We start from the raw sequence: 12,397 nt of genomic DNA, 5'->3' as shown, positions 1-12,397 counted from the left end.
AACGGTAAAGTAAATGCAGAAAATAAATGTTTTAAACAAAAACGCCCAACGATTTCTTAATTAACTTTGCCACGCAACTAACCCTTACGAATACATGCAGCTTGAGCTGAGCTAAACTATCTATGTGAACTCGACTCTCAGCTGGCACAAATTGATGAAACTTGTGGCAGATGCCAGGTTTACTTCAAGGAATTATATATAACGAATCGGGTTGAAACGCTGCACAGTATCAAGGAGCTTGTATGGGAAGAATCGGTCGAAAAGTCGATTTTAGCTAAAAATTTGTTTTATTTCTCGAGTTATTCTTATTATGTTGCTAAAACATATGCATGTAATATATGGCATAATATATGACCCTATATAGTTTTTTTTTGTTTTTAAAGAAAAACTAACATACATCAAAAAACCTTCACTTAATGCAATACAAAATTGATGGATATCGGATAACTATATATGTTCCATCTGAAAATTGAAGATCACAGTTGATTTTATTTATTTATTTATTGTGAATTTACGTAATATATTTCTCAATTCTCTCGTTTAATTGTCCACGCCACAGTTAGACAGCCACTGGCCAAGTTTGAGAGGCACACGCGATTCGCGTCACAATAATTGATTTTAAGCCAATTAAATTGTCAAATAAGAAGAGTACAAAAATAAGAAATAATTTCGAGTATTGTGAGCCAGCAGATCCGAAACAGTTAACAGATTGGACAGATGGCGCGACGGGCGCAGTTAAACGCGTAAATACAAAAAAAAAAAAAAAAAAAACAACAACAATAAATACGAGTTAATAAACATGTTTAATATATTTGTGAGCGAAGACAAGAAACGCGTCATTAATTACGCGTTTAGGCTGGCAAATTATTATTAAACTGAGGTCGCATTTGTCGAGCCCGACTCTAAATCTGATTGATCGGGCAACAGGTGAGCGTCTGCCCGAGCATAGACAACTCAATTCAATGCAAAACTCATAGAACGCCCCAAAATCCCAGCTCCACATGGCCTTAATTACAAATGCAAATTCATTTAGTGACTGTCTGCGCTTGAAGCTTATTGATGTGACTGTTAAGTGCACTGAGCGAAACAGCCTGAAATCAATTTGGTTAACATTTAAATCAAGCATACGGATGCTGCAAGTATTTAACTAATAGAGCTGTTAAATAGGAGACACATTTTATGGAAGTCAGATTTGATATGCGCAGCATAATGAAGAGTTCTTTTAAGCCATACAAGTATATAACTTGCGCAGATATTCTGAGAAGTTATGACCCCATTATTTTTCTCAGTGTTTGGCTGCTGCACTTGACAAGTGCTCGTTGCTTGGCGTCGTGTAGGTCACCGTGCGTTGGCGCTCTAATTGATGTATTTATTTAGTAATTGCCTGTACGCTTGAACATGAAACGGAACTGCGAAAACATTTGCCAGTGGCTAATATCTACTGGCCACTGGCCAGCAGCCAAGTCAAGCCGGGCTCGGGCTCGGGCCAAGTGCGGCCAATTGGAGCATGCTTCAATGTTGTTGTTTGTGCGGGGGGAACTTCCCAATTGGGCCGCGCGCGAAACGAGTTTCTTGTCAATTTTGGTATCCAAACAAATTTCAAGAAATTTCAACAAATGACGTAAATACTACCATGGCGGCAGCCCGGCACTAACAAAAGCTTTATCGCAAGTTTATAAAAATAATATTTTGTGCATGAAAATAAATGGCCTTGGCGTTCAAATCGAGCCCAAAATTGAACTGAGCTTTGTTTTTAAATATATATAAGTACTTATTTTTAAAATGAAAGCCATGCAAAACAAATGCTGAAATGTGCAAAAATATGAAATTTTTTAAATATAGCTTTCGGAGACAACTCCACCCCCCTCGCCTGGGCACAACCATTTAATAGCCACATTTAGCCTGAAGTTAAATCCCAAATAAGCAGCTTAGCAAATTTTTGGGCTTTTTGACCAATAAATCATTTGCGGGAAAACATTTTTGCTGACGCGGCTTTTTTAACCATTCACCAAATATTTCATTGAAGCGCAGTTTGTAAATGTTACGCATACCCTGTACTAATTAAATAATTGCGCTACGAGAGCGTATATGGCAAGGCTGAGGGAGAGCATTTGTTAAAAGGCAGCTTCAAGCAGAAAGATAAAGTCTTGTTTACACATCTATGTAGCTTTATAAAAAAAGAGATTGAGAAAGAGACAGCTTATATGCGGGAGAAGATGAGATGAGGATACTTTAGGCTACTTCAGAGCCTCGGCTAACGAGTTACAGGGTATTTATGGCGTCGCAACGCACACGACTAGAGTGTGTCTGTTTTTATTGAATCAAGTCAATAATAAGGGGGTGGCCGGGGGCGGGAGCGACGCTTTGAATTGAATTTTTAAATTAATTTGCACGCAGCTGCAGCTCACAAAGTTCCGCACTATGACGTCGAAACTGGAACTTGGCACTGGGTCTAAAGTGGAGACTGGGTTTTTTTTTTTATATATATATATTTTTTTTTTCGGCTCTTCATATTATATATGCGTAATCACTAATATTTCGCTTTGGTTGCACGTGATGCAAACAACGTGGCCGAAAGAAGCGAGCCGCATTGAATAAGCTTGATTTTTTGTATATTTCGGAATTTTTGAAATCGGCCCGGTTCAAGTACGTTTATTGGCCATTAGCTCTTGCCTTGTCATGAAATTCGTCAGAAATGATTTACATAAATTTGTTGCTATGTTTTGAAAGCGAGAAGCGGCTGTATTTGTTGTTGTAATTTGGCTTACAAGCTGCGGCGACGGCAACAGGAAAAACATCTTAAAATGTCACAAAAGAAAAAACAAAAATGTGTTCCTCCTTTTTGGCATTTATGGCGTGGTTTTTGTGAGCAGACATCTTAATGAATCGGATGCGTGCGTTAATTAAATGTAATTAACACCTGTTGCCGTGCACACATCGTACATTTGCCGGAGCACACACACAAACTCGCAGAGCATTTGCCCGGCTAATCGAAGTGCTTTATGCGCCCGATAAGATAAGAAATAACGTGCTTGGGACCCAGTAACCGTTGCTCTAATTAAACGGGACGTGCCTCCGTTTCCATTTAGTTTTTTTTTTTATTATTTTTATTAGAGCCGCGTGGACAACAGAAAAATTTAAATAAATTGCGCGCCTGACGCAAGTAGACGAAAAAAATATATAATAATAAACAAATAAAACAAAAATTGACGGGCAGCTCGGCATCTGTTCCCGGGTCCAGACACTGGCGCTCATGTGACGTCGCTGTCGACGTCGCTGCCGGCGTGACTGTGGTCAGTTCATATACAAAAAATGCCTATAAATAATATCTATACTAGATGCTTAACGCTTGGCAACAAGATTTCTAAAAGCGTTCCGCAATGCCGCGGCCCGATTATGAAATCTTCTCGTGAAAGTGACCCAAAAAAAAGAAGAGGTATTTGAGGTATATTTCTTTCTTGACTTGACGAGCTGTAAAAACTGTACACCTGAGTGTACTAAGGTGTATTACAATGCTCGCCCTTGCCTTGTCAGCTTTTTAACTGGAAAGTGTTAAGAGCCGGCGCCTTGTGACAATACGTGCCGTGTGGCATGTGATGTGCAGCTTGGCCTAGGATCGTCTCATCGAGTGTTAAATGCTCTACATTGCTTGGGTTTTTCAGGTGGGCAAAGTGCCCCCATAAGCATTTCGAATGCAGTTTTAGAAGCAGTACTTAAACGTGGAAGAGAGGGTGGCGGAGGGAGAGGGAAGCTCTGGTTACATAAATTCCGCATTAAACTCTTGAAATCATAATAATAATTAATAATAATTAATAAGCGAAAAATCTTCCAATAATAAAATATGTTAATGAAAATATATTTAATTGATTTTTAGACTGAAATTAATTTTTCTAATGCAAAAAGAAATCTCTTAACTTCTCTCATAATAAGTTAGCTAATATTTTTTGTATTGCCACTTCATGTGACTTTGTGCTGTGCCTATGCTGTTTTATATCCAAGCACAATACAATACACATTTTTCAAGCAATATGTTGAGGCAAATGTAACAATATTTACGCCTTACAACTCTAATAAACCCAATAGGTGTCTAAATTCGCACCTCTAGTAAGAATTCCAATACTAGCAAGAAATGTACTATATAATATGTGTGTATATAAATTGCTTATGCGTATTATAATGGTAAAACGAGCCTCTTTTGGCTATAATAATAATTAAATAAATTATAATAATTATTATAATTACTGCATGTCAAAATTGCAGTTAACAGCTGCTGTCAACGGCAGCTGCCTTGAAATCGCGCATTAACAACAACTTTTACACACACTTCAAAAATTTCCAATTGATTTTCAGACATTCCTGAGCAATAATTTAATTTGCATATTTATTTATTGTTTTATTACACTGATGGTAAATTTCCTTGTCTGTGTAAATCTTTTATATATGGCATATGTGTGTGTGTGTGAGTGTGTGTGTGTATGGCATATAAGTCTGTGAATTGCCCATATAACGGCGCCGACTGAAATTAACTTGAATTTATTATTAAATGCCGCAAATGCTGGCAACCGGTTGCGTCCTCTGCCAATTGCTGCAATCCTACCCCCCTCCCAGCCTTAATAAACTTGATCCCAAGCCAGGTTCACGTCCAGTCGCATCGCATTTGCCGTCATGCAGGCGCGTCCAGGCGGCGACTGTACAACAGTTCCGGCTAAAAATAAGTGCACGCCATATTTGGGTCTCCAGCTGGCGGTTGGGAATGGGCTGCACTCAATTGATATTTTGACAAATGTCAGTCGCACTTGAATAGGGATGCCAAAGGGCATATATGGCGGCAGAGGGGACGATTGATAAATCGATCCGGGATCGAGCCAATTGGCCGGTTACCAGCTGTCTGCCCTTTGCGGTATTTAATTTATGCATTGGTCCATAACATTGACAGCGCCTGGACTAAAAATATACCAGGCTCGACCTTGAGGCAGCGGCTAGTGAATGGAACGGGCCGCATAACGGCAGAACCAACTGGACGCGACAACAGGATGGGGCTGGCAATTAACGGCCAGAACACACAGCCAGGCCGGGAGATAAGCAGCACGCGAAACTGAGACCTGGTAACTGAGATGCGATGTATGTGTTGTGGCGAGTCGTGGACCTGGGTTAAGAAAATATTTATTGGCGCATCCTCAAACTGACCGAACAGGGTCAGCCCAAGGACAGCGTCTGGCTGTTGCCTGGTTCTCGACTATAAAAAGCCCAGAGTTCAGCCCAGAACCGCAACAGTCTTCCTCGAGTAGTCGCCGAAGTTGTAGCGAAGTTTTGGTTTGTTTGTGCCAAAAGTCCTACAAGTCAACGATTTCTATATACAAATCCGTTTCCAAGTAATTCAGCAAGATGCGTCTGCTGTTGCTCAGTCTCCTGGCGCTGGGCGCGCACGCGCACTCCATTGGCTACCGCAACAATCTCTTGGCCTATGCGCCGGCGCGTGGTGAGTTTCCCGTCCAGAGCCAACTGGCCCAGGGCTATATGCGTTATCTGGACACCACGGGCGCCGAGCGTCTGATTGCCTTCAATTATCCGGAACCACTCTATGGCATACGCAGCATTGATCAGCAGGTGAAGGTGCAGGATCAACTGGAGCAGCAGCAGCAGCATTTGGCGCTTTTCCGCGCCTGGTGCGAGCAGCGCTATAATGCCCTGCGCACAGAGCTGGAGCGCCTGCGCGCCGAGGGCAAACAGCCGTCGGCCAATATGCTGGCACAGTACGAGCCGCTGGAGCAGATCATCAAGACGAACGCCTTTGATGCGGTGCCCGGTCTCAGTCCGGAGGTGCAGCGCGCACGCGATGAGCATCTGCGCATTTGGAACGAGGCGCGTCTCCAGGTGCTGCAAGCTGAGTCGACGGTGCCGCAAGCTGAACCATCTAAGGATGCCGTCATCCAGTTGAAGAGCGTACAAACTAAGATTCCAATGCCCGTTGCCGCCAGCTGGGAGCAGCAGCCGCAGCTCAAGCAAAGCGAACCGCAGAGCCAAGCTGCCTTGGAAACACCTCAGCCCGTGCAGGAGACAGCCGAGGTGCTGCGCGCTCGCGAGGAGCATCTGAAGCGCTACAACGAGGCACTGCAGCAGCAGCTGCAGCCAGCAGAGCAACAGATTCAGGAGCAACTCGTCAAGACCAGACCCGTTCAGCCCATTGAACAGCAGCAGCAGGCGCCGCAGCCCGTCGAGGAGACGCCCGAGGTGAAACGCGCCCGTGAGGAGCACCTGAAGCAATATAACGAGGTGATCCTGCGCCAAGCAGCCGAGGCACAAGCACAGCCCCAGCAGGAATACATTGCAACACCCTCTCTGCCACAAGCCGCCTTAAAGGCAGCCATTCCAAACTCCGCCGGCTACGTTCAAAGCATCAAGTTGCATGACCAGCAGATTCAGCAGCTAAGTCAAGCTAAGCTGACGGCCGAGGATAAGGTCGCTGACATTTCGGACAAGATACGGTACGAGGAGCGCGATCGGGATGCGGAGCGCGAACTGGAGCAGGAGCGTCGCGAGGAGCTCAGACTGCTCGAGCTGGAGCGTCAACGCGAGCTGCAGCGATTAATGGAGGAGCAGCGCCTGCTCGATGCCGAGCGTCTGGCACTGCAGCAGCAGGAACAGCAGCGCATCGAAAGCGAACGCCTCGAGGAGTCGCAGCGTCTGCAGGCCGAGCGCCTGGAGCTACAGCAGCAGCTGAAAATTGCCAATACCTTTGAGTCGACGCCCGTGGAGCAGCCGAGCAGCAGCCTTAAGTTCATTGCCCAGCCTGCGGCACCGGCGCAGCAACAGTCACAGCCCGCCCAGCCTCAGCATATCGCGCAGCAGCAACAGGTCCAGAATGGTTTCTTCCTGCGCATTCAGTCCGGCCAGCCAAGTCAGCCCATCAGTCCGTCCGCGCCCATCTCTGAGTCCTATGTGCTGGCCGAGCATGCGCATAATCCCTTTCTGGTGCGCTACGTTCAGCAGCCGCAGGCGCTGGTGAAGACCATCAGCAATGCGCAGCTGTCAGCCAATTCCATCTCCTCCAGCGCCAGCGCCTCCACTGCCACCTCCTCTGCCGCAACCATAAAGAGCTCCACCGGGCTCAGCGAACTGGAGCAGGCGACACGCGAGCACTTAAAAGCGCATGAGATTGCCTTGGAGCAGCTGCGTCTGGCCAATCTGAAGAATTCCAATCTGATACCATGTACCCATTGAACACGGATACCGAAACATTCGCACGCTTTGAATATTTTTTTCAGTTTTTGCACAATTCATCAAAATTCAATTCCAATTTGTATGCATTAGACTTAAATACTCGTACCCATTCACATTCACGCAATCACATACTCATATGCTCATATACTCGTACTCATATACTCGTACTCATACTCATACTCGTACACCTGTAGCGTTAGGCGATTCACGAATACTTTGTAAGTTTTAAATGCATTCAGTTGAGAAACAACGCAAAAATCAAAGTAAATTTTCATTTTGTATTTTGAATTTGAAGTTTTTCTTTTCTCATACCCTAGCCAATGGCTGTGGGTCCCCGTGAAACTTGACATGAGCTCTTGCCCTTGCTGCTAGATGGGTATTTATTGGGGACATTCGCATCAGATGGCTAGAACATCAAGCTGTCCTGCGAATGAACAGCCATATTAAAGATGATAAACAAATGCACGTATTTGGCGAATATAAAGAAATATATCTGTCAGAATATCAGCCCTTACCTCTATATCAGGCATTAAATCTGCCATTGGCAAGTGCATTAAGTCTTCGTCAGCGTCCAGGTATAAATTTGTGATTTGTTTCCTCTTATCATTTGGCCGCAGACAAAGGAAGTTGCCCCAATGAACAGTTATAGAACGTTCCCATGCAAATGGGCATGGATATTGTCGCCAGTTTGGCGGCGGCACGATCCCATCAAAATGCGCATAAAATGCACAACTTGAGCCGTAACTAGAGCAGCCAGCAGATGTATCTCATAAGCAATTAAGATGCGAGAGATCCGTTATAGAGGTGCGGCACTTGCCGTACCGTGCGGGGCAGGTAAAACTAAAAAATAAAAACCGCGAAGCGTATAAATTTCGTATGCTTATGCGACGGAGATAAATCGGCATATATCGACGCCTACAAATTGTATTCAATTAGCATACAGACCAGATCTCAAAGTCTGCCCGCTAGCTAGCCCGCTATTAACTGACCTAGCGTAACAATGGAACGGTAAAAAAAAAAAACACAGCCATATCATTTAACTGGGCTGCGATAGGCAGCTCCGCGATTACGTGGCGTATGAGTAATCGGGCGGCAAAGCGCGTGCTTGTCAGCTAATGACTAACTGCCGCGAGATGCCCACCTGTAAGGTCTATCCATATATGGTCATAGACACATCCGACAAGAGGCTGCAGTCACTGATAAGACGAAGTCTATCAGTCTTATCAGCCATTAGGCCATGGCCACTTCCGGTCGCACTCTGCATCATCTTTGAGAGCAAAGTACTCGCTGCGTGAATCACGCCTACACAAATATTTAAGTCCATTTAAAGAAATGTTGCAACAGTTTTTAGCCGCACTTTGTACTCCAACCGGCCGAGACGAGCTAATCAAATGCCAATTTGATTGCTAATCGCATCGATTGGCCCAAATGATAAATTGGCTGATGCAAGAGGACGCACAATGAAATACTGCTGTCTGCTGTCTGCTGTCTGCTGTCTGAATCCGAAATGGGGTTACGTCTGATAAGTTGGCCTTCGGGCCATATTCCTGACATTGGCCACATCAAATGCGCAGTTATATTTCTGGTTCAGTTTCAGTTACAGTCTACCAAATGTCAATCGATATAATGTTGGGACCTATTGAAGATGTTGCGAAAATGAGTTGTTTAGGCTTTGTGCAATTGTGGCTAACAGGCAGTAGGAAGCATATACATATAAATATTTATATATACATATATTTATATGCAAATATATGTATATATATATACAGACATAGTTCAAAATTTCCCACCTCCATAACTCGACCAAATCTCATCAACGAGGTTTGGCTCTTTGTTCATGGTTTGGGCTCTAAAACAATTTGGCATCTAAATCTGGCAACATTATTGTTGGTCAAATTTTGGTTAAATTTCCTATACATATAGTTAAATGCCTTAAAACTGAACAGGAATATTTTAGGAATATATAAAGGATAATTGGGAAAAGAAAATATATAGAAAAAAATATGTAATATGGATAGTTGATAATATGATGAATAATTACAATTATATAGCATTTAAATTAAATACAATTAAATATAAGAAGAAGCATACAATATCATCGACCCGTTGGGAAGAGATTTTAAATGTACTGAACACTGACCCTTAACCAAATTGACAGCTGAATTGATTTCAAATGATTTGCACCCAGAGTGCGTATCGCTTGAACAACTGCTAATGCTTAATAATATAAATATTTAAGCAATTTTATTTGATTGTGCCGAAATTACAATTGTTTTGGCCGCAATTACCAATCAGTTAACAATGACAGCACGTGTGTGACAATTATAAACAATCAAAACTGATAGAAGATCCAGAAAACATATATTAGGTTAATGGAAAGCCATGGTTAGTCTTTAAATAAGTCCTGATGGAAAGTAAAGTAAATCTTTTGGAAATACTGCTGCCGCTTATCAAAAAGCCAAGTGAGATGCAGCATGTAATCGCCACTGGGAAAAGGCAGAGAAAAGTTTCTAGCATCCCAGAACAAATCCTTTATTATCAGTAAGCCCTGCAAAGAGATTCAATTTATAATAACATCTTATCTACACTATTTTGTCACTCACGTCTATGGGACACGGATGATTAAAGTTTATGAAGTCCTTGATTACATCCCAAAATATTTTCATTACGGGATGGTTAGTCTTACGCAGAAACGCGCAGTAATCAATCGTATACCGACCCAGCCAGGGCTTGTAGCCATTTTCCCTTTTCTGCATCTGCCAATATAGTGTTATCGATCGGGCTGGAAAATGAACATTAATATCAATGTTCAGAACTGTCTTGTTGCGACTGATCGCACGCAGTCGGCACTTATCGAAGGTAACCCAAGTTGTGTTTCTGGACTGGCAAATGACATTGGTCCATTTGACGGTAGCTATCATCTGGAATTTGAATTAATTATATTCAATTATAAGATACCACGTATAATATCTTTATATTAGTTGAATACCTGCACGGTTTTTATGAAGAGCAGCCCCACAAATATTACATGAATAGTCAGCATTAGTGTAGGCTTCATTGTCTCAACTGTGGAATTATGACTGCTGCTACATGGATATAAACTAACTGATAAAACGTCAAAATCATAATTGTTGTGCCATTAAATTGCCGAAGTTATTAAATATTTATATATAAATAGATATGTATGTTGAGATTTTGATATATATTTCGATTCACTTTTTGAATAACATTGTTAACTGCTTCTTCACTGCTGCTCCCAAAACATAAATAGTTATTCTTTAAATAAATCCTGATAGAAAGTAAAGTAGACTTTTGCTATATACTGTGGCTTTACATCGAAAATCCAAGTTAGATACAGCAAATAATCGCCGCTGGGAAAAGGCAGCGAAAAGTTTCTGGCGTCCCAGAACAAATCCTTTATGGTCAGTCGGCCCTGCAGGGAGACCAACTTTCCATATAAAATATGTTTTTATATAATTATCTAAGGCCACTCACCTCAAAGGGACACGGATGGTCGAAGTTAGTAAAATCTTTGCTCAAATTCCAAAATATTTTAATAACCGGATGATTTGTTTTGCGCATAAATGCACAGAAATCAACCGTGTATTCGCCCAACCAGGGCTTATATCCATTTGCCCTTTTCTGCATCTTAAAGTTAAGATGCAAATTGTGGACCGGATAGAGAAGGCTGATGTCGGTGTTCAAAACCGTCTTGTTGCGGCTAATCGCACGCAGGCGACATCCATTGACGATGACCCAAGATGTATTTCTGGACTCGCAAATGGCATTGGTGAATTTGACGGAGGTGATCATCTAGAAATTAGATGTTGTTTGTTTTTGATTACACAATCAAAATGGCAAAGATTTCATTTTAAATACGTGTACGGTGCTTGTGAAGAATACGCCCATAAAGATCACACAAAGAGTCAGCTTTTCGTTGGGCTTCATTGTCTCAACTGTTGAATTATGACTGCAAAATTATGATTATAAACTATTTGCAAAAACCTCAAAAGCATAATTATTTACCCATTACACTGGCGAAATTATTATAAATTTGCCGACTTAATAGCACAAAATCAATAATAATAATAGTTAATATTCGCATACTTGCAGGAGCACGTGCATAAAAATAGGTTTTTGTGCGTAGTTAAATATAATGAGCTCTATAAATAACTTGCTCAACAAGCAAAAAATTATTTAATTATTTATTGAATTGGGCATTTCGCTGCCACAAGTAATTGATATTTACACATCATTTAAGCACTTTTTTTAAATCGAGATTTAGATATTTATTTCAATCTAATTTGGTCAATGACATGTTTTACTGCTGCTCCCAAATCGAATTAGTTGTTCAATAAAATAGTCCCGATGGAAAGTTAAGTAAAATTTAAGGTAATACTGTTGCCGCTTTTTTATATATTTATTGAAAACTGACTGATTGGTAATCAGAGCAAAAAAAAATTTAATTGCTGACTCGCAAATGGTTTAATTCTTCATTTACGTAAACGATTTCTACAATAAGAAACAAACAAGCATTTGTTAATATATAAGAGTACACATGATATTATAATATGCTATTATGCATGAGGAGATTTATTAATCTTTGAACAAATCCTGACGGAATGTAAAGTAAAATTTCGTTAAAACCTGCGGCCTCTTGTCGAACATCCAAGTTAGTAGCAGGGCGTAGTCCCCACTGGGAAAAGGCAACAGAAAATCTGTTGGGTCCCAGAAGAAATCCTTAACAATCTGTTTGCCCTGCATTGAAAATAGATGACGACAACATTACTAACTGACTGTGCTAAGAGAGATCTCTACCTACGACAAAGGGACACGTATGGTTGAACGATGTGAAGTCCTTGATTAAATTATAATAAATTTTGATAACAGGATGGTTGACTTTGCGCATAAACGCACAGTAGTCGACCGTATGCTTTCCTAGCCAGGGCTTGTATCCGTTTGCCCTCTTCTGCATCTGAAAGTTGAGATGCACATTATAGGCTGGATAAAGAATATTTGTGTAGACGCTCAGAACAGTCTTGTTGCGACTTATCGCACGCAGCCGGCACAGATCAAAGGTAACCCAAGTTGTGTTCTTGGAATCGCATATGGCATTCGTGAACTTAACAGTCGCTCCCATCTGCAATTGGACCGAGTTATTCCAAATTGTGTAAAT

The 12,397-nt window shown here is 41.8% G+C and overlaps 2 protein-coding genes across 2 annotated transcripts; one reads left to right on the top strand and one right to left on the bottom strand.

The window, feature by feature from the left end:
- Positions 1-5,268: 5,268 nt before the first annotated feature.
- On the top strand, positions 5,269-7,509 carry LOC6625456 (putative golgin subfamily A member 6-like protein 3). Its single transcript, XM_002048850.3, has one exon. The coding sequence runs from the start codon at positions 5,386-5,388 to the stop codon at positions 7,219-7,221; it is 1,836 nt and encodes a 611-aa protein (XP_002048886.1). The 5' UTR covers positions 5,269-5,385; the 3' UTR covers positions 7,222-7,509.
- A 1,973-nt stretch (positions 7,510-9,482) lies between these two features.
- LOC6625457 (uncharacterized) lies at positions 9,483-10,402 on the bottom strand. Its single transcript, XM_070210316.1, has 3 exons — positions 10,211-10,402; positions 9,825-10,142; positions 9,483-9,769 (listed from the first exon to the last, which is right to left on the bottom strand). Exons 1-3 carry the CDS (start codon positions 10,277-10,279, stop codon positions 9,608-9,610), a joined length of 549 nt encoding a protein of 182 aa, XP_070066417.1. The 5' UTR covers positions 10,280-10,402; the 3' UTR covers positions 9,483-9,607.
- Positions 10,403-12,397: the final 1,995 nt, after the last annotated feature.

The sequence above is a fragment of the Drosophila virilis genome, chromosome 5, assembly GCF_030788295.1.
Source record: "Drosophila virilis strain 15010-1051.87 chromosome 5, Dvir_AGI_RSII-ME, whole genome shotgun sequence".
NCBI lineage: Eukaryota > Metazoa > Arthropoda > Insecta > Diptera > Drosophilidae > Drosophila > Drosophila virilis.
The sequence above is the reverse complement of the archived record's forward strand: the minus strand, read 5'-3'. Positions and strand labels throughout refer to the sequence as shown.